We start from the raw sequence: 22,726 nt of genomic DNA on the forward strand, positions 1-22,726 counted from the left end.
AAAAATTTGAATAAAAATATTTCTTGAAAAAAAAACTTGAGTTCATAGAATAAACAGTTTTGTTTAAAAAAAAAAAAAAAAAAACTTTTCCATTTCTGCTGTACCACACCTGTAGAGTGGGCCGTGTGCTCCCCATACCACAATCTATTAAAAGTTGTGGGTCAGGTGAACTCCATGATACACTTTGGGGTTCTCTAAACCCTGGCCCATAACAAATTTGTGGCTCGAGGGGGATAAAAGTCTATCTATTGGATTGGATTGGTAGGACCATGATTGTGGTTACAGATTGTGGTTGAATGCAATTTTATTGCTGCTGATGATCCACAGTGCTTCATATATGACCAGTCTTGAGCTGCTAGATGTCTTCTAAGTGGTGGCATAGTGGTTAGCACTGCTGCCTCACCACTCCAGTGACCCGCGTTCAATTCTGGCCTCGGGTGACTGTGTGGATTTTGCACTTTCTCCCTGTGTCTGCGTGGGTTTCCTCCGGGTGCTCAGGTTCCCTCCCACAGTCCAAAGATGTGTAGGTTGGGTGGATTGGCCATGCTAAATTACCCCTTGGTGTCCAGGGGTTTACAGGTTAGGTTGAGGGATTATAGGGATAGAGCAGGGAAGTGGCTTTGGGTGCAGTAATATTTCAGAAGGTCGGTGCAGACTTGATTGGCCAAATGGCATCCTTCTGCACTAGGGATTCTATGTATCCTTTGGAAAGAAAGGCTTTACTTTCAATATTTAATCTTTGTTCTAGGAGAGAGACCTTTATGGTGCGAAAGTTAACTTCAGAGGACCAGGAAGATGATATGAGCGAGGAGGATGCAGAGGATGAGTCGTTCCAAACCCCTCTAAAAGAGCAGATGGACAGAGGTAGGAGCTGTTGTGTATATACTATGCAGTACATGGATATGTACCCCCTTCAAAGTGAATACCTCAAAGGCTTCATATTTTAATATTTGTATTGCGTCTTTCTTGATCACACAATATCCCTAAATACATTAGAACTAATTCAGTACTTTTAATGTATTGTCACTGTTGTAATGTGGGAAATGTAGTGGCTAATTTCGCACTGCAAGCTTGAACGAACAATGTGGTAATGACCAGATAATCTGTTTTTCTGATTTTGATTTAAAGGATAAACATCAGCCAAGGCACTGGGAATAGCTCCTGTGCTCCTCTTTGAAATAGTCATGTGATTTTCAATTCCCACCTGAGGGCAGACGGGGTTCCTACCTATCTTTGTGTCATCAGCAAATTTAACAAACTGTTCCTCATACGACAAGCTCTTCATTCCAGTGATCGTTCTTGTGAATCTCCTCTGGACCCTTTCAAAGGCCAGCGCATCCTTCCTTAGATACAGGGCCCAAAACTGCTAACAATACTTCAAATGGGATCTGACCAGAGCCTTATGTGGCCTTAGAAGTACATCCCTGGTCTTGTATTCTAGCCCTCTCGACATGAATGCTAACATTGCATTTGCCTTCCTAATTGCTGACTGAACCTGCACGTTAACTTTAAGAAAATCTTGAACAAGGACTCCCAAGTCCCTTTGTGCTTCTGATTTCCTAAGCATTTCCCCATTTAGAAAATAGTCTATGCATCCATTCCTCCTTCCAAAGTGCATAACCTCACATTTTTCCACATTCTATTACATTTGCCACTTCTTTGCTCACCTCCTAGCCTGTCCAAGTCCTTCTGCGGCCCTCCTGCTCCCTCAATACTACCTATCCCTCTAAAGATCTTTGTATCATCTGCAAACTTTTAGCAACAGTCCCTTCAGTTCCTTCTTCCAGATCTTTATTATATTGTGAAAAGTTGTGGTCCCAGCACCGACCCCTAAAACACACCACTAGTCACCGGCTAACAGCCTGAAAAGACCCCTTTATTTCTACTCTCTGCCTTCTGCCAGAAAGCCAATCCTCTATCCATGCCAGGATCTTGCCCTTAACACCATTTAACTTATTTGATAGTCTCCTATGTGGCACCTTGTAAAGGCCTTCTGGAAATCTAAATAAATCACGTCCACTGGTTCTCTTTGTCTAACTTCCTTGTTACTTCCTCAAAGAACTCAACAGATTTGTCAGACGTGACCTCCCCTTGACGAAGCCGTGCTGACTTATCATGCACTTTCAATTACTCCTCGATTTCATCTTTAATAATGGACTCTAAAATCTTAACAATGACCAAAGTCAGGCTAACTGGCCTATAATTTCCCCTCTCCTGCCTACCTCCCTTCTTAAACAATGGTGTTACATTAACCACTTTCCAGTCCTCTGGGACCCTCCCTGCCTCCAGTGATTCCTGAAAGATCACTACCAATGCCTCCACAATCTCCTCAACTATCTCTTTTAGAACCCAAGGGTGTAGTCCATCCAGTCCAGGTGATTTATCCACCGTCAGACGTTTGTTTCCCCAGAACCTCCTTAGTGATGGCCACTACACACCTGTGCCCCCTGATTCTCCTGGAGCTCTGGCATCCCACTGATGTCTTCCACCGTGAAGACTGATGCAAAGTAACTATTCAGTTCCTCTGCCATTTCTTTGTTTCCTATTATTCCTTCTCCAGCTATAAGTCCCAGAGACCTGTCAGTCCACAAGTCCAACAATTTGCTCTGTACCACTTCTCCGTTCATTCTAATTTCCTTGAGCCCTTCCCTCCCTTCCATTTCCTGATTTGCAGCTATTTCTGGGATGTTACTTGTTTTCTCAATAGTGATGGAGAGGCAGTGGTATTGTGATATTGTCACTGGACTAATAATCCAGAGACCTGGAGTCGGGTTCAAGCCCCACCATGGCCGATGGTGAAAATTGAACATGATAAAAGTATGGATTTAGAAGTCTAATGATGACCATGAATCCAATGAAAATTGTTGTGAAAACCCATCTGGTTCATTAATGTCCGTTTTAGGGAAGGAAATTTGCCATCTGGTCTGGCCTTTGACTCAATACCCACAATTATGTGGTTGACTCTTCAATACCCTTTGAAATGAGATGGCAGGGCAAGCTACTTTGTTCAAGGGCAGTAAGTGCTGGCCCAGCCAGGGATGCCCGCACCCCATGTATGAACTACCAATGCAAAATACATGTTCTCCTATCTCTTAATTTTCCATTATTAATTCCACAGACTCTCCTTTCTATAGGATCTATGCTTACTTTTCTTATTTAAATATCCATAGAAACACTTGCAATCCGTCTTTAAATTCCTCCCTTATTCTGTGAAGAATACTAAGATCACATGATGCAACCATAGAGTTGACAATACAAGAAATTTTTCACCCACTTCCTGTCGTAGGGATGCCAGTTCTTTAATAGAGCAATCCAAACGTAATCCTACTGCTCCATGCTTTCCTCGCATCCCTGTATTTTCCTTGGTTTCAAATATTATTACAGCTTTTGAGCGCTAAAAATATTTTTCCACCGTTTTTGTTGCACAATCTTGCAGATAAGACTGAAGATGCTGTGGTCCTGATGACGAATGGGAAACTTCCACTGTGGGCAAAGAGACTGGTAAGCTCCTAATTTTAACTGGAATGCATGTCATCCTTTCCTTTTTACAAAATAGGTTACTCTTTGCGATACAGTTGTAAAGGATTCTGTGCGACAGAAAATCTGTTCAAATAATGTGCTACTTCCTTTTGGAAAACAACCCTTTCCCAGGCCTCCGATTAACGCAGTGCTTGAGTTAGTATGGCTATATGTTGATTCGTGATCAGAACATTGATACTGGGGTACAGATATGAAAGTGGATTTGTGACCATTTTCAGATCAGCTATAATCTCATCAAATGGTATTGCAGGTTTAAAGGGCCAGATGGCCTACCCCTCCTAAATCCTGTGAAGGAGCGAGGGAGAAATTGTGAATGAAGATCATATCTTTCTGAAGCAAATTGTGTAACAGCTTGTACAATGGATTGTGCACAGCTTCTTCTTGAGGCTTTTTGTTTGGTGTTTTACTTTACTGGTAGGGAACTGCACACCTCTCGCATTAAACAGTAAAGGAATGATTTGCTGGACTCAGATGTGATATGCAAAGTTTACCGATTATAGCAGTACACTGGCTTCTTGAATACCTGTTGCACCGATTCAGCTAACCAGTATATGACTTGCATCCAGATGAAAAGTTTTGTTGGGAGTCGTGAGTGTGTATGCTTAAAATGTTCAAGAGCTGCGAAGAGAGGTGTCAGTTCTGTAGAAGGGTCATTGAGATTCGAAACATTCACTCAGTTTCTCTCCACAGATGCTTGATCTGCTGAATTTATCCTGCAGTTTTTGTTTTTATTATATCAAAGAGACATTGTATGTTTTAGTAGCATAAAAATTCAATGATATGGGTTCTTTCAACTAAACGTTACTATTGTCCTGAATTATTTCCCCATCGCTTCTCTAGAGGTATGGAGTTGTGCAGAGCTGCGATTGTGTTGTCAAATGAGAGAATTCATATATGAACCAAGGCAGTATCCTTGACTCATATGTTTTAGTCTTGGGAGGGACCAACAGTTGAATATCATTCTACACCTCTTGCACTTTACACCCACAAACTGCATTGTTATGGAATGGGAGTCCTGGCTGATTGGGTCCCTAAAGCTGAGGCGTTGAGGCTGAAATGGATGACCCAATCAACCATGTTACATGGTTGCTGTCGTTCTCTCCCTTCTTTCCCCCTCCCCTCCCCAAAACACTCACCCTTCTTGGAGTCAGAGATCTACAGCGCAGAAAAAGTCCTTCGGTTCACCACAACTGCGCCGGTCAAAAAGAACCACCTAAGTATTTGAATCCCATTTTCCAGTACGTGACCTATAGCCTTGTATTTCTTGACATCGCAAGTGCACATCTCGTAAATGTTATGAAGATCTCTGCCTCCGCCACCCTTTCAGGTAGTGAGTTCCAGACTTCCAACACCACCTGGGTGAAAATGATTTTCCTCGCATCCTTCTTGTCTTGAATGTAGGATTTTTGATATATTGGATTATAAGTATTTGGTGAAGTAAGGATTAAAAGCCTGGGTTAGTGTGTGTTTGACTGCTGAAGTCATGTTTTTAAAAGAATCTTGGTTTGAAAGACAACAAAGGTTTTAGGAGCCAGAGGTGCAATTAACCATTGTTAAAAGCTTAGGCCAATGCAATTTTGTTTTCATTAAGGGGATTCCCTGGAGAGTTCAATTAGATTTTAGCTTGGTAAGATGATGTCATTGCTGGGTGGAGCTAAGGCATCAGGCTTTTTGAGAAAGCATTTTTTCAGTTGAGTTCTGATCTGGCTGAAGGTGTGCACAGTGAAACAATTCTGCTCTGTGAGTTTGTTAAACTGCATTTAAAGTAGTGCAGACTTGTCTGAGGACAATGGGGGCTTGAAACAAACCAATTGAAAACAGCTTTTGAAGACATCTAGCCAGAGCTTCTGCAGGGGTTTGGACCAAAGTCAGATCTGTTCTATAAAGGAGTGTCATAGAATCATAGAATTTACAGTGCAGAAGGAGGCCATTCGGGTCATCGGGTCTGCACCGGCTCTTTGAAAGAGCACCCTACCCAAGACCACACCTCCACCTTATCCCCATAACTCAGTAACCCCACCAATACGAAGGGCAATTTTGGTCACTAAGGGCAATTTAGCACAGCCAATCCACCAAACCTGTACATCTTTGGACTGTGGGAGGAAACCGGAGCACCCGAAGGAAACCCACGCAGACACTGGGAGAGTGGGCAGACTCTGCACAGACAGTGACTCAAGCTGGGAATCGAAGCTGGGACCTTGGAGCTGTGAAGCAATTGTGCTAACCGCGATGCTACCGTGCCGCCCTGTCAAGAGATCTCTTTCTCAAAGAATAATTCTAAAGCAAATATTCTCTACCATACTTTTTAAGGTGGATTGAGAGTCTATTTTCTTGCCTGAGTGGGAATAAATCTCGCAATTAAGGGTATTGTATTCACTGTATTGAGTAGTTTAAGGGGTAATTTCTGTGCTATCGACCTATATGACTCCCTGACTTAAGCACTTATTAAATTTTTGTCCACTTCACCAGTCTTTTACAATTCATTTTTTTAAACTCCTTCTACCAAAGAACTAACTTTCTTTCACCATCTGTTGTAGGAGGCAGGTGATGGAAATGTGCAGGATCGAACTGGAAATAGAACTGTGGAAACATTCCAGCCACGAGGAAGATGGGCTGAGAGAATGGACAAGGATTTTATTCATTCCATCCTGGGAAAAAGGCAGTTGGAGGAATACTGTGTAACCCCAATTCCAGGCAGCATGTCAAAGGCTCAGGGACTGCCAACCGACTGTTTGGTGGAACAGGACAAGTTTGGACCACGGAATTTGGATAACTTCCTTGAAATGGTCAGTTTGTTATTGATGAGTAATAACTTGTGTTGTGGACAGTGGGTCTTTAACCCATGTGCGGTGGACAAATGACTGCAAGTCGACTTCGTTTTAAATCAATAGTCTATTCACACTCACACATTGTTACAGTTAATCATTCCATCAACACAAGTTATTCTACAGAGTACTAAAAGTTCACACTTCGACCTTAACTTTTGAGTGACTAGCAAGTACCCAGCCAGAGATTAGCCTTTATCTGTGTGTTGGCTGCTGTAGTCCTCTATGCTTGGTCTTTGGTCTGGTCTGATGCTCTGGTCTTCCTTCTGTTGGTGGTGTGATGACCTCCTTGTGGTGGCGGATGAAGACCACCATTGTTCTGTTGCTGTTGCTGACTGCTGCAGAGTTTCTAAGGTGGTGCAGCACCTTTTTAATCTTCCTGGATTTCGCACCCTTTTAGGTGGTTTCTGGGTCGTTGCCAATTAATTGATCAGGGTTCGATCATCCTGTTCGATCAAGTCCAATCGGGCTGCCACGTCGATCTCTGGGTGTGTACTCACCATTCATGTCTGCAGGTGTTTAGGGCATGTACGCTTTCCAAATAAGGAGTATAGGTATCGCTGTGTCTGGTAAACAAGCATGTTTGACTGGATAGTTCTGTTACATAAAAGATAGGAGCAGGAGGAGGCCTTTGGTCCTTTGAGCCTGCTCCGCCATTCATCACGATCATGGCTGATCATCCAACTCAGTAGCCTAATCCTGCTTTCTCCCCATAGCCTTTGATAGCATTCTCCCCAAGTGCTATATTTAGTCGCCTCTTGAATATATTCAAAGTTTTAGCATCAACTACTTCCTATGGTAATGAATGCCACAGGCTCACCACTCTTTGTGTCCTTATCTCTGTCTGAAATGGTTTCCCCTGAATCCTCAGGCTGTGACCCCTGGTTCTGGACACACCTATCATTGGTAACATCTTCCCTGCATCTACCCTGTCTAGTCCTGTTAGAATTTTATAAGTCTTTATGAGATCCTCTCCCTCATTCTTCTGAACTCCAGCGAGAACAATCCCAACCTAGTCAATCTCCTCATATGACAGTCCCGCCATCCTTGGAATCAGTCTGCTAAACCTTTGCTGCACTCCCTCGAGAGCAAGAACATCCTTCCTCCGAGAAGGAGACCAAAACTGCACACTATACTCCAAGTGTGGCTTCACAAGGCCCTGTACAATTGCAGCAACACATCCCTGCTTCTATACTCGAAACCTCTTGCAATGAAGGCCAACATACCATTAGCCTTCTTTACTGCCTACTGCACCTGCACGCTTACCTTCAGCGACTGGTGCACAAGGACACCCAGGTCCCGCTGCACACTCCCCTCTCCCAATTTACAACCATTCAGGTAGTAATCTGCTTTCCTGTTCTTGCTTCCAAAATGAATAACCTCACATTTATCCAAATTATACTGCATTTGCCATTGGTTTGCCCACTCGCCCAACCTGTCCAGATCTTGCTTTAGAATCCCTGCATCCTCATCACAATTCACCCTCCCACCTAATTTGGTATCATCTGCAAACTTTGAGGTGTTACATTTTGTTCCCTCATCCAGATCATTAATATATATTGTGAATAACTGGGGTCCCAGCACCGATCCCTGTGGTACCCCACTATTGTTCCTGGGATGGCCTTTTTCCAGTGTCTTGCGATGTCTAAGTTCAGCTTGCTCATCAATGTTTATTCAAACTGCAGCCTGCCTGTACTTGGCTAATTGTCCCAGCTTCTTTTGCAGGACACCACCTTAGGTGGCTGTTTGGCCACAACTGAATGTTGGTAATGACTCCTAGGTTCCCAATACATGAGTTATACATGTGTACTGTGGAACTACCATTGATGTTAGTGTGGGGTGGAGGGGCAGTAGAGGAGGAGAGCAAGACTTGAGTTGCTCAAGAATCCTTTGGAGTTGTTTGTTATTTTTGATGTTTGTGTGGAACAAGATTGATGATGAACAAGTCTGTATAAAGTTAAAGCACATGGGATTGTGGGTAGTGTCTTGAGATGGATAGAAAGCTGGTCAGCAGATAGGAAGCAAAAATGGATCTTTTCCAATTGGCAGGCAATGACTAGTGGGATACTGCACGGGTCTGTGCTAGGACCCCAACTGTGCTTTGACCCCCACAGTCAAAAACCTTTCCTCAAACCTCCCTGAAGAGCCCCTTAACTCATACTTTATCTTCTTTAATCGCAGGAAATCATACAGGTCACCCAACCAAGCCGCTACCCCCGGTGGCGAGGGCAGCATTCTAACCACAGATTCTGTAAGCCAGCAAAATCTGCCAAATTGCTCTTTACTGACTTGCTGGGACTGCTTGAAAGACAATCGCACACTTGATTTAACCACTTCATGGTGCTAGTTAAACCAAACCAAGTTGGCGCAATCGGCCCCTCTCCCACTGAGGCGTAGAAGATGTCCATTTATTGTTTCGGCCCAGACATGGTAGCCTTCCCATGCAAAAGCCTGCCAAACTGACCAAAAAGGGTAACAAATTTACTGTCGCCATCTTGTGCTTGCGCTGCAGCGCGATTCAAATGTGGGAGCACATGGTGCTTCACCAGTTCTGTCCATTGAAAACTTCCAATTAGGGGATAAAACGACAGAATAAATGTGGCTTATAGCTCACTCCAGAACATAGACTACAAACAAATGAATGCCATCTCAGACTCTGATTGGGGATACAGTCTCTCTTTATAGATGCACCATGCTGCCAGCATATGAAACAATGGGGATTGTAAACAAGTGGAGATCAGCTGCAGCTAATGCCTCGGCTTCCCAATCTAAAATTTCTACTGTTCATCTTCTTGATTGGCCTCCCAGAGGATGTAAATGATATGAATTTTCATTCATTCTTAGTACCTCTAGTGAAGTTTTGTTATATTAATGATTTCACTAGAAATTATGCCTTAAATCCTAGCACAGGAAATGGCAAAGAACAGCCATTAAGAGATAACATGCTGTAAATAAAGCTCTGTTGTTTTAAACTCCCTAGTATCACACCTCCAAAAGACAACATAAAAACTGGCGACGAGGAATCATAGAATCGTACAGTACTGAAGAGGCCCTTCAGCCCATCAAGTCTGCACTGATAAAAACCTACTCTATACACTAATCCTACTTCTCAGCCTTGACCCATAGCATTGAATGTTATGGCATTTCACGTGCTCATCCAAGTACTTTTTAAAGATTGAGATTTCCTACCTTTACCCTCCCAGGCCACGCATTCCAGATTCCCACCATCCTCTAGGTGAAAAAGTCTTTCCTCAAATCTCCGCTAAATCTGCCCAACAAAATTCTCTGGCAGGATCCTCCTGTCCGGCAGCAACGCACCCATGGCCGTGAATTTCCTGACGTCGTGAGGCGGCCACAATGGGCAACCCCATTGGCCCATTGCAGGAACGGAAAATCCCATTGCCGTCGGGGGCGCGTTACGCAGGCGGACCGGAGAATCCCACCCCCTGCCTTACACCTTAAGATTATGCCCTCTTGATATTGACCTTTTAATTAAAGGTAACAGCTACTTTCTGTCCACCCTGTCCATGCTCCTCATAATGTTATACAGCTTAATCAGGTCCAGTCTCGGCCCTCTGCTCCAAAGAAAACAGCCCGAGCGTATCCAGCCTCTCTTCATAGCAACATCCTGGTGAATATCCTCCGCACTCTCTAGTGCAATCACAACCTATAGTGCAGTGACCAGAACTGCACACTGTACTCCAGCTGTGGCCTAACCAAAGTCCTGTACAGCTCCGACATCGCTGCTCTTATAATCTATGCCACGACTGAGAAAGGCAAGTATCTCATAAGCATTCCCAACTACCCTATTCACCTGTCCTGCTGCCTTCAGGGATATGTGAACAAGCACACCAAGATCCCTCTGGTACTCTGAACTTTCTAGTGTCCTGCCATTCACTGAATGCTCCCTTGGACAACACTTTTAAGGGTTAAATTCCATCTATCACTGATTTGCCCCCCATCCTTTGTCTCCCATCACTGGGGTGGATGGACTGGGGTGAGCACAGTAAGAAGTCTTACAACACCAGTTTAAAGTCCAACAGGTTTGTTTCAAATCACTAGCTTTCGGAGCACTGCTTCATCCTCTGGTAAATCCGCTTGAGGGAGGAGCAGTGCTCCGAAAGCTAGTGATTTGAAACAAACCTGTTTGACTTTAACCTGCTCCCATCAGTAAGCCAATTTTGGATCCAACTTGCCACGTTACCCTAGATTCGATGTGCTTTTAACCTTCTCTATCAGTCTCCCATGTGGAACCTTGTCAAAGGCTTTGCTGAAATTTATATAAACGACATCAACTGCCATACCCTCATCTACAGCTGGTCACCTCCTCTCAAAATTCATTCGGCATGACCTCCCTCTGACAAAGCCATGCTGACTATTCCTGATCAAACCATGCCTCTCCAAGTGGAGATTGATTCTGTCCTTCAGAATTTTTTCCGCCCCCCCCCCCCCCATTCAAAACCCTTTTTTGCCAGACCATCTTTTTATGTTTCCATGACAAATTTAAAACATATGGTGGGTGGTCGCTCTCAACCAAAATGCTCCCCCACTGCCACCTCGAACACCTGTCCGGCTTTGTTTGCCAAAATAGGTCCAGCACTGCTGTCCCTTGTTGGACCGTTGACATGTTGATATAAAATGCTCTCTTGAATACGTTTCAAAAGATCTGCTCTCTCTAAACCCTTTACAATGTCACTATCCTAATTAATGTTTTAATGTTGGGGAAGTTGAAATCCCCTCATATAATTACTCTTATTATAGTTTTTACACACCTCAGTGATTTATCTACATGTCTCCTCTTTCCTGCTGACTATTTTGGTATGATATGAAATGAAAATCGCTTATTGTCACAGGTAGGCTTCAAATGAAGTTACTGTGAAAAGCCCCTAGTCGCCACATTCCGGCACCTATTCGGGGAGGCTGGTACAGGAATTGAACCCGCTTTGCTGGCCTGCCTTGGTCTGCTTTCAAAGCCAGCGATTTAGCCCTGTGCTTTAATACATTCCCAGCAAATGCTCTCTTTTTATTCCTAAATTCTACCCACAAGTCCTCACTAAAAGATCCTCCAAGATATTGTCCCTCCTTACTGAAGTAACAGACTCCTTAATTAATAATGCAACACCAGGACTTCCGGTTGCGGCAATGCATCGCTAAGCCGCACGTTTCGGCACCTGCCGTTTCAACGGACTTTTGGGCTCTTATCGGGAGCCCCAACGGGAACTTTTTTTGGCCAAACCCACTGAGAGGTGACAAAGGAAGGAGTCTCCCCGGGTGTGGATGGAAAGGAGCGGCAGTAGTGGCCAGATTGCGGAGGATCCTTTGGAGCAGCGGCAGAGAAGAGAAGGGAGAAGCAAGATGGCGGCTGAGGGAGCCCAGATGGTATGGGGCCCGGAACAGCAGGAGTTCCTCCGACGATGTGTGGAGGAGCTCAAGAAAGAGGTGCTGGCGCCGATGTTACTGGCAATCGAGGGACTAAAGGAAACCCAAAAGGTCCAGGCGATGGAACTCCGTGGAGTGAAGGCAAAGGCAGCCGAGAACGAAGATGAGGTGCAGGGCCTGGTGGTAAAAACGGAGACGCACGAGGCACTACATAAGAGGTGCATAGAAAGGCTGGAAGCCCTGGAGAACAGCTCGAGGAGGAAGAACGTACGGATTTTAGGTCTCCCCGAAGGAACAGAGGGAGCTGATGCTGGGGCGTATGGGAGTACGATGCTCCATACTCTAATGGGAGCTGAGGCCTCAACGGGCCCCCTGGAAGTGGAGGGAGCGTACCGGGTCCTCGCGAGAAGACCAAAGGCAGGGGAACCACCAAGAGCAATAGTGGTGAAGTTCCATCGCTACAGGGACAGAGAGATGGTCCTGAGCTGGGCTAAGAAGGCACAGAGTAGCAAATTGGAGAACGCGGTGATACGCGTGTACCAAGACTGGAGTGCAGAGGTGGCGAGAAGGAGGGCGAGTTTCAACTGGGCCAAGGCGGTGCTCCATAGGAAGAAAGTCAAATTTGGGATGCTGCAGCCGGCGAGACTGTGGGTCACGCATCAGGGCAAACACCACTACTTCGAGACGGCGGAGGAGGCATGGACATTTATTCAGGATGAGAAATTGGACTAGAGTTGAGAAATTGATGTCCGGAGGGAGGTAGCGAGGTGGTGGCACAGAAATGTGAAGTGGGGAGAGGGAGGGCTACTGTATAATAATGTTGGACGGGGAATTTTTCTCCCCCCGATGGGGGTACACGAAGAAATGTGGGCGCCGGTGGAAAAGGGGACAGGGAAGAGGAATGAGGGAACTGCGCCATTGGGCGGGGCCGAGAGGAAAGCGCGGGTATTTTCGCGCGCTGTGGAAATTATAGCGGGAAAAGGGGCACAGGAAGGAAGGGAGCCTCACACGCAGGGAGGTCAAAGAATGAACGGGGTCAGCCAGAGTTAGCTGACTTCCGGAAGCAATATGGGGGTAGTAATCAAGCTAGAGGGAGATCTAGCGGGGGGGGTGATTAACTGGGTTGCTGCTGCTGAGGGTAAGGGGGAGCTGATACGAGACGAGGTGGTCGGGACGGGAGGGCCCCGTCTGGGGGACAGACTGGTGCGTGAGACCTGGGTGAGGAGATGGCTTAAAAAAGGGGATGGCTAGTCGACGAGGGGGGGAGGGGTAAATGGCCCCCCAATTTGGCTGATCACGTGGAATGTGAGAGGTTTAAATGGGCCGATTAAGAGGGCAAGGGTGTTTGCGCACTTAAAGGGACTGAAGGCGGACGTAGTTATGCTCCAGGAGACGCACCTGAAGTTGGCGGATCAGGTTAGACTAAGGAAAGGATGGGTGGGACAGGTATTCCACTCAGGGTTGGACGCGAAAAACAGAGGGGTGGCAGTACTGGTGGGGAAACGTGTATTGTTCGAAGCTAAGGCCATAGTGGTGGATAGTGGGGGCAGATATGTGATGGTGAGTGGCAGATTGCAGGGTGAGGCGGTTGTGCTGGTGAACGTATATGCCCCGAACTGGGATGATGCAGGATTCATGAAGCGAATGCTGGGATGTATCCCGGACCTGGAAGTGGAAAACTTGTTAATGGGGGGGGGACTTCAACACTGCTGGACCCAGGGCTGGACCGGTCCAGATACAGGACCGGGGGAAGGCCGGCAGCGGCCAAGGTGCTTAAGGGATTTATGGAACAAATGGGGGGAGTAGATCCGTGGAGATTCGCCAGACCGATGGGTAAAGTGTTTTCCTTTTTCTCCCACGTCCATAAGATATACTCCCGGATAGACTTTTTTGTTTTGGGAAGGGCACTGATCCTGAAGGTGGCAGGAACGGAGTACTCGGCTATAACCGTGTCAGATCACGCGCCGCATTGGGTGGATCTGGAACTAGGAGAGGAAAGGGAACAGCGCCCACTCTGGCGATTAGACATGGGACTACTGGCGGACGAGGGGATATGCGGAAGGGTGAGGGGATGTATCGAAAGATACCTGGAGGTCAATGACGATGGGGAGGTCCAGGTGGGGGTAGTATGGGAAGCGCTGAAGGCGGTGGTTAGAGGAGAGCTGATTTCCATCAGAGCCCACAAGGGGAAACAAGAGGGTAAAGAAAGAGAGATTAGTGGGGGAAATTTTGAGGGTGGATAAGAAGTATGCGGAGGCCCCAGACGAAGGGCTATACAGGGAAAGACGAAGATTACAGACGGAGTTTGACCTGCTGACCACGGGAAAGGCAGAGACACAGTGGAGGAAGGCACAGGGGATACAGTATGAATATGGGGAAAAGGCGAGCCGGCTGCTGGCCCAACAACTTCGGAAGAGGGGGGCGGCGAGAGAGATCGGAGGAGTTGGGGACGAAACGGGAAAGATGGAGCAGAGAGTAGGGAAAGTGAACGAGGTGTTCAAGACATTTTATGAGAGGCTGTATAAGTCCCAACCCCCGGAGGGGAAAGAAGGAATGATACACTTTTTGGATCAGCTAGAGTTCCCGAAGGTGGAGGGGCAGGAGGTGGCAGGTCTGGGGGCGCAGATTGAGGTGGATGAGGTGATCAAAGGAATAGGGAACATGCAAGCAGGGAAGGCCCCGGGACCAGATGGGTTCCCGGTGGAATTTTATAGGAAGTATATGGACCTGCTGGCCCCGCTCTTGGCGAGAACCTTTAACGAGGCTAAGGAAAGGGGGATATTACCCCCGACAATGTCGGAGGCGACTATATCGCTAATTCTGAAACGAGACAAAGACACGCTGCAGTGCGGTCATACAGGCCCATCTCCCTCCTAAACGTAGGCGCCAAACTGCTGGCCAAAGTGATGGCGACAAGGATAGAGGATTGTGTCCCAGGGGTGGTACATGACGACCAGACGGTTTGTAAAGGGGAGACAATTGAATGCCAATGTACGAAGGCTGCTGGGGGTGATGATGATCCCCCCACCGGAGGGGGAGGCAGAGATAGTGGTGGCGATGGATGCAGAGAAGGCATTCGATAGGGTGGAGTGGGACTATCTGTGGGAGGTGCTGAAGAGATTCGGGTTCGGGGAGGAGTTCATTAGATGGGTTGGACTCTTGTACGGGGCCCCGGTGGCAAGCGTCGTTACAAACAGGCAAAGATCGGGATACTTTCGATTACATAGGGGTTCAAGACAAGGGTGCCCCCTGTCCCCGTTACTGTTCGCGTTGGCAATTGAACCATTGGCCATAGCGCTGAGGGACTTTAAGAGGTGGAGGGGGGTGCTTAGAGGGGGAGAGGAACATCGAGTGTCACTATATGCAGATGATTTACTACTATATGTGGCGGACCCGGTAGAGGGGATGCCAGAGGTAATGCAGATACTCGGAGTTTGGAGAGTTCTCGGGATACAAATTAAATATGGGAAAGAGTGAGCTTTTTGTGATGCACCCCGGGGAACAGGGCAGGGGGATAGATGCTCTGCCGCTGAGGAGAGTGGCAAGGAACTTTCGATACCTGGGGATTCAGGTGGCCAGGAACTGGGGAACCCTACATAAACTTAACCTGACGGGACTGGTAGAGCAGATGGAGGAGGACTTTTAAGAGGTGGGATATGGTGCCCCTGTCATTGGCGGGCAGAGTACAGGCGGTTAAAATGGTGGTCCTCCCGAGGCTTCTTTTCGTGTTCCAGTGCCTCCCCATCCTGATTACAAAGGCCTTTTTCAAAAAAATAGGCAGGAGTATTATGGGCTTTGTGTGGGCGGGAAAGACCCCGAGGGTAAAGAGGGGGTTCCTGCAGCGCAGTAGGAACAGAGGGGGATTGGCACTGGCGAGTCTGAGTGACTACTATTGGGCCGCCAATGTGTCGATGGTCTGTAAGTGGATGAGGGAAGAAGAAGGTGCGGCATGGAAAAAGCTGGCGATGGCGTCCTGTAAGGGAACGAGTCTAAAAGCGCTGGTGACGGCGCCGCTACCGTTCTCCCCGAAAAGGTACACCATAAACCCAGTGGTGGTGGCGACCTTGAAGATCTGGGGGCAGTGGAGACGACACAGGGGAGTGACGGGTGCCTCGGTGTGGTCCCTGATGAGGAATAACCACAGGTTCGTCCCGGGGAGGATAGATGGGGGATTTCAATGTTGGCAGCGAGCAGGAATTAGGAAGCTGAAGGACCTGTTTGTAGACTGGACGTTTGCGAGTCTGGGAGCATTGGAAGAAAAATATAAGTTGCCACCAGGGAATGCTTTCCGATACATGCAAGTGAGGGCATTTACGAGGCAACAGGTGAGGGAATTTCCGCAGCTCCCGACGCAAGGGATCCAGGATAGCGTGATTTCGGGGGCATGGGTTGGAGAAGGTAAAGTGTCCGAAATATACAGGGAGATGAGAGACGAGGGGGAGGCGATGGTAGAGGAGCTGAAGGGAAAATGGGAAGAGGAGCTGGGGGAAGAGATCGAGGAGGGGCTGTGGGCAGATGCCCTAAGTAGGGTAAACTTTTCGTCCTCGTGTGCCAGGCTTAGCCTGATTCAATTTAAGGTTCTACACAGAGCGCATATGACGGGGGCAAGACTGAGCAGGTTTTTCGGGCTGGAGGATAGATATGGAAGGTGCTCAGGAAGCCCAGCGAACCACACTCGCATGTTCTGGTCGTGTCCGACACTGCATGAGTTCTGGGAGGGTGTGGCAAGAGTGATTTCAAAGGTGGTGGGGGTCCGGGTCAAACCAGGCTGGGGGTTAGCTATATTTGGGGTTGCAGAAGAACCGGGAGTGCAGGAGGCGAAAGAGGCCGACGTCTTGGCCTTTGCGTCCCTAGTAGCCCGGCGAAGGATTCGACTTATGTGGAAGGAAGCGAAGCCCCCGGGCGTGGAGGCCTGGATAAACGACATGGCAGGGTTCATAAGACTGGAACGAATAAAATATGCGTTAAGAGGATCGGCTCAGGGGTTCACCAGGTGGTGGCAACCGTTCCTTGACTATCTCGCGGAACGATAATGGAAACACAGAAAGGACAGCAGCAGCAACCCGGGGGGGGGGGGGGGGGGGGGGGGAAGGAAGAGTATTATCCCGTGTTTTTGTTTTTTGCCAGTTGTTGATATTTGCCTTTTGTTTATCTCTTTTTTTTTTTCATTTGTTGTTAGTTTAATATATTATTTAAATAACGTTTAACGTATATTCCTTTATTAAGTTGTAAAAACGGAAAATTTCTGTTTGAAAAATTTCAATAAAATGTATTTTTTAAAAAAAATAATAATAATAATGCAACACCACCTCCTCTTTTACACCCTCTCCTTTCCGGCCTGAAGATACTATACCCTGGAATGTTGAGTACCCGTCCTTTCCCTCAACCATGTCTTTGTGATTGCAACAACATCTAGCCTGCTAATATAATATATGATTTGGAGCCTTCCCCACAAGAATTGTATGTTACAAAATTCACATTGAAGATATGCTGGGTGGAATTTGAACAACTTCATGTTGTGTACATTTTGTATACACCAGCCGAGAGCAAGATCGAAAGTGGGTTGTAGAACTGTTAAATCTTGCATTAAGTGAGATGGCTTCAGGAGTCTTGCAGGAAATGAAGGAAATATTACTGTATAAATGCATTTTCAGTTCTAATTGCAGAGCTACATAAAAGAAATAGTGTGTGTGTGTATATATACACTGACATGAGTGATTTTAATAAGTCAGCTTGACAAAAAATTATGCTTATTTCCAATTTGATACAAATGTAAGTTTCTACTGAAATTTGGCATTTCTTGGTTTAAAGTTTAAATTGTTTTGGTAAATTTGATATGTCAGCATTTCTATGTACAAAATGTTTATTCAAACTTTGGGCTCCTCTATAACCAGCTCTTAAATGTGCATACATGGCACAGGGTCATGTCTTCCGCTTTCCTCATCGGTTTTGAGGAAGCATTTAGACTTGCCTTGCCACGCTCATCTTCTGAAAAGGCCGATATTGGAAAGGCTTGGGGAAAATTATAGGATGAATTGGTTCCATTTCATTCTTTAAAGCAATAGCAATATTGTGATAAATATTTGATGGGACATTTTGTTGCAAAACAGTGATGCACTTCCAAGGTAAAGACATTTTAGACATTGTATATAATTTAAGAATGTTGTTGCTTTAGATGGAACTATCTCCCAGCCTTTTGTCCAGAGGGTCTGCGGGAAGGCCAAGCTCTATTTGCTGTGAGGATACATGCAATACGTTTTCCCAGAAGATGGATACTCAAGAAATTGAACTAAATGCCCCAATGTTTAATCCCATGCAGAATAATGATCCTTCTACCAGCACAGAAAAGTATGTATTCTTCAGTAGTATTAAATACTTGAATGCTAAAATTGCTTTCTGGCATAGAAAATGAACTCCTCAATGGAACTGATTGAACCATAAGCTAATGTATTCCTGCATCTAATCTGCTTTATAATGCTTTATGCCATCTATAATTCATACTTTAATAAAATGGATTGTCACTGGGGAGAAGATTTAAAGTTTACCAATAGCGTGTAAACTTGTGTGTGGACTGTTGAAAGCAGCTGCTAAATGGAAGCAAGCATCCCTCTTCCTCCAGGAGAAAATAACAGGGATTAGTAACTGCAGGCAGTTATCCTTTCACCTTGCCATAGAAAACTTTGTTTTGGTTTAACATCAGCATTGTAAAGTAAGAAGGAATGCAAGTTAGCCTGAGCAGTTATTTTGTAGTCCCAAGCTCTGGCATGCGCACTGAACAACTTCAAGGGGGTCATTGTGGTTAGCACTACGCCAGGGACCCGGGTTCAATTCCAGCCTTGGGTGACTGCGGGTGCTCCAATTTCCTTCCACAGTTCAAAGATGTGTCGGTTAGGTGGGGTACTGGGATGGGGCGGGGGAGTGGGCCGAGGTACGGTGCTCTTCCAGAGGGTCGGTGCACTCTCGATAGGCTGAAAAGCCTCCTTCTGCACTGTAGGAATTCTAAGACCCCAGTGACTTGTACTGATTGACTGTATCTGTCATTGCACACTAGTGATTATCAAGTAAAAGAGCCTCCACAGAAACTACAGGAGAGTGAATCTGAGTGGAAGGTTGTGCGTTCAGTGGAGAACAGTCCAGACAGTGCCTACTCTATGGATTTGGGCAGCAGCCATGCCTCCTCCAACAATGAGCAACAACAGGATGGTAAGAAATCCCGAAAAGCATCTTTTTCTTTTTGAGAAGGGAGTGGAATGGTGGCGCGTGGTTAAAACTGCTACCTCATGGTGCTGTGGACCCGGGATCGATCCCGGTCCCAGGTCACTGTCTGTGGAGTTTGCACAGACTTCCCCGTGTGCAGGGTAGGTGAATTGGCCATGCTAAATTGATCCCTTAATTGGAAAAAAGGATACTCGTGAAATGTACTAATGTTAATATAACTGACGGTCCGGCAGCACGGTGGCGCAGTGGTTAGCACTGCTGCCTCACTGCGCCAAGGTCCTAGGTTCGATCCCGGCTCTGGGTCACCGCACTGTCTGTGTGGAGTTTGCACATTTTTGTGAGGGCCACGAAGAATCCAGCACAAGTTTCAAGGATACAAAGAAATGACATTTATTTACAATAACATATATATACACAACAGCAGCAACCTCGCTTGCTGCTTATTCCTTCCTGCTGGTTCCAAACAGGCCAGCTTTATTTATACAGGGAGTCTGCTAATGATTTCTCCGCCCCAATCATTGGGGAAGCTCATACTCCCACAGGATTGTGGGATTGTCATTAGTCCCCAGCCAATGGTAAGCAGGCAGGTTATAACACACAGTCTCCCCGTGTCTGTGTGGGTTTCGTCCCACAACCCAAAGATGTGCAGGCTAGGTGGATTGGCCACGCTAAATTGCCCCTTAATTGGGAAAACCGAATTGGTACTCTAAATTTTTAAATATATATAAATATATATATATATATATGACGGTACTGCAACCAATATTACACATCTTAACTGTACTAAGGATTATACAATATACTGGTATACAGCCAAATGTATTTCCAAAAGGATAATAATTAGCTTGAGTTGACATTGTTGTCGTTACTCCTGTGTTTCAATATTTTTATCATTTTATCCATCTAAACTTGGTTTGTGCATGCTGTCAGGCTCTGTAATTCCTTCAGGGTGGCAGTTACATGCCATCAATTGTTGCATTTTTCTCCAGATATCTTCGCATACTCTTTTTTAAATTATATATTTTAATATTTAAGTTTTTCTAAGTAGGCTATGCAAACTACAAACTTAATGTATTTATTTACACACTGGTGGTTTCTGACGGTATGTGAAAACATGGTGTTCCTCAACTTAAATTCTTGTGTGTAGATTTTTGGCAAAAGAAGGAATTGTATGCTGCTTGCTACTGAATCTACTGATGACATCTAACTCCACCACTTTCCTGCTCCAGATATTTACCACTCTGCTGAGGTGGTTGAAATCAAAGTTGCTTGCCTACGGTTGTCTGGCTTTGACTCTGCGCCCCTGGTTACAGAATTTGATTATGTCAAAGTTTATTGGTGTTAAATATATTATTGCCCTGGACTCTTAACAGACAGTTAAGTCTCCTATTCTGCATTGAGAGCATACTTGCCTTCCAATACTGCATTTTCGAATAGGTTGAGCTTTGTTACAATTTTACACACACTTCGGAGCACATTCCTAAACTAAATAAATTGAACACACTTCTCAGTCCTAAATGATCAGTCCCTTATCCTGAGACTGTGCCCCTTATTCTAAATTCCCAAAGCAGTGGAAACATTGTGTTTACCCCAACAAACCCCTGCAGAATCTTGTGTTTCAATGAGATCGCTTCTCGTTCCTCTAAATTCCAACGAATAGGGACACAATTTCCTTGTGTTAAAATAAAATGTAAAAACATTAACTGAAGGGCTTGGGGTTCATAAAAGGCCCATAAAAGGATCTACACATGGAGGCACAGGGTATGGCTGTAGTCCTGAATGAGTGTTTCTTTACCTGGAAGACTAGGCTGCTGAAGTCCTAATGAAAGAGCAAGGTAGTCGAGGCACTGGGTGAGCTAAAAATTGATAGGGGAGATATTAGGTTGATATAGCCCCAGGAATGGACCAAATGAGTCCAAGGATGCTGAATGAAATATGGACCTTGAGCAGATACCGGCCATAATGTTCCAATCCTCCCCAGATACAGAGCACTGGAGACTTGTAAAACTGGAGTCAATGAGAATTGGAGGAAACTCTTCCATTGATTGGGGTCGTGCCTAGCACAAAATTGTGCTTTTGGAGGTCAGTCTTAGTTGTGAGACATCACTGTAGAGTTCCTCAAGGTAGGGTTCCACGCCTACCACCTTCAGCAGTTTCATGAAGATCCTTGCTTCATCATCAGGTCATAAATGGAGATGTTTCCTGTTGATTGCACAGCATTCAGTACCATTTGTGACATCTCGGGCAGCATGGTGGCACAAGTGGATAGCACTGGCTTCACAGCACCAGGGCCCCAGGATCGATTCCCTGCTGGGTCACTGTCTGTGCGGAGTCTGCACGTTCTCCCCATGTCTGCATGGGTTTCCGCCGGGTGCTCCGGTTTCCTCCCACAGTCTAAAGATGTGCAGGTTAGGTGGATTGGTACATGATAAATTGCCCTTGGTGACCAAAAAGGTTAGGAGGGGTTATTGGGTTACAGGGATAGGGTGGAAGTGAGGGCTTAAGTGGTTCGGTGCAGACTCGATGGGCCGAACGGCCTGCTTCTGCACTCATGTTCTATGTTCTGTGCCTTGACCGCCAATGGCATTACCATCAGTAAATCTCCCCACTGTCATCCTGAGGGTTACCATTGGCCAGAAACTGAACTGGACTAGCGACATAAATACTATGGCAACAAGAGCAGGTCGGATGTTGGGAATTCTGCAACCAGTGACGCCACCTGACTCCCAAAGCCCGTCCACCACCTACAAGTCAGTAGTTTTATTGGAGTACTCCACTTGCCAGGATGAGTGCAGCACCAACAGACCAAGCAGCCTCCTTGGCTTGCATCCATCCACCATCTTTAACACACTCTCCATTGTTCACTGATCACAGTGGCAGCCATGTGTATCATCTGCAAAATGCACTGGAGTAACCCACCAAGGCTCATTTATTTTTTTTATTTTTTTTTAATAATATTTTATTGAAAATTTTTGGTCAACCAACACAGTACATTGTGCATCCTTTACACAACATTGTAACAATACAGATAATAATGACCTTTTTAAATTTAAACAAAAACAACAACAAATAAATAAATATTAAATAACAAAAAACAAAAACTAGCCCTAATTGGCAACTGCCTTGTCTCAGGCCACCCCCCCCCCCCCCCCCCCCCCAAGTCCTGGGCCGCTGCTGCTGCCTTCTTTGTTCTCCCCTATCTATCTTTCCGCAAGATATTCGACGAACGGTTGCCACCGCCTAGTAAACCCTTGAGCCGACCCCCTTAGGACGAACTTAATCCGCTCTAACTTTATGAACCCCGCCATATCATTTATCCAGGTCTCCACCCCCGGGGGCTTGGCTTCTTTCCACATTAGCAATATTCTGCGCCGGGCTACTAGGGACGCAAAGGCCAAAACATCGGCCTCTTTCGCCTCCTGCACTCCCGGCTCTTGTGCAACCCCAAATATAGCCAACCCCCAGCTTGGTTCGACCCGGACTCCTACTACTTTCGAAAGCACCTTTGTCACCCCCATCCAAAACCCCTGTAGTGCCGGGCATGACCAAAACATATGGGTATGATTCGCTGGGCTTCTCGAGCACCTCGCACACCTATCCTCCACCCCAAAAAATTTACTGAGCCGTGTTCCAGTCATATGTGCCCTGTGTAATACCTTAAACTGAATCAGGCTTAGCCTGGCGCACGAGGACGACGAGTTTACCCTGTTTAGGGCATCTGCCCACATCCCCTCCTCAATCTCCTCCCCTAGCTCTTCTTCCCA

At 46.1% G+C, this 22,726-nt stretch overlaps 1 protein-coding gene across 1 annotated transcript in view; it reads left to right on the plus strand.

Annotated features, from left to right (window-relative positions):
• The window catches only part of LOC140402477 (mitogen-activated protein kinase-binding protein 1-like), a 128,654-nt gene that overhangs the window by 67,461 nt on the left and 38,467 nt on the right, over positions 1-22,726 (plus strand). Inside the window, exons 19-23 of the mRNA XM_072490293.1 lie at positions 749-864; positions 3,437-3,501; positions 6,078-6,326; positions 17,920-18,092; positions 18,796-18,947. Of these exons, the coding sequence (XP_072346394.1) occupies positions 749-864; positions 3,437-3,501; positions 6,078-6,326; positions 17,920-18,092; positions 18,796-18,947 (755 nt within the window). The remainder of the gene's footprint in view (positions 1-748; positions 865-3,436; positions 3,502-6,077; positions 6,327-17,919; positions 18,093-18,795; positions 18,948-22,726) is intronic.

This window comes from Scyliorhinus torazame, chromosome 25 (genome assembly GCF_047496885.1).
Source record: "Scyliorhinus torazame isolate Kashiwa2021f chromosome 25, sScyTor2.1, whole genome shotgun sequence".
NCBI classification, from domain to species: Eukaryota; Metazoa; Chordata; class Chondrichthyes; order Carcharhiniformes; family Scyliorhinidae; genus Scyliorhinus; species Scyliorhinus torazame.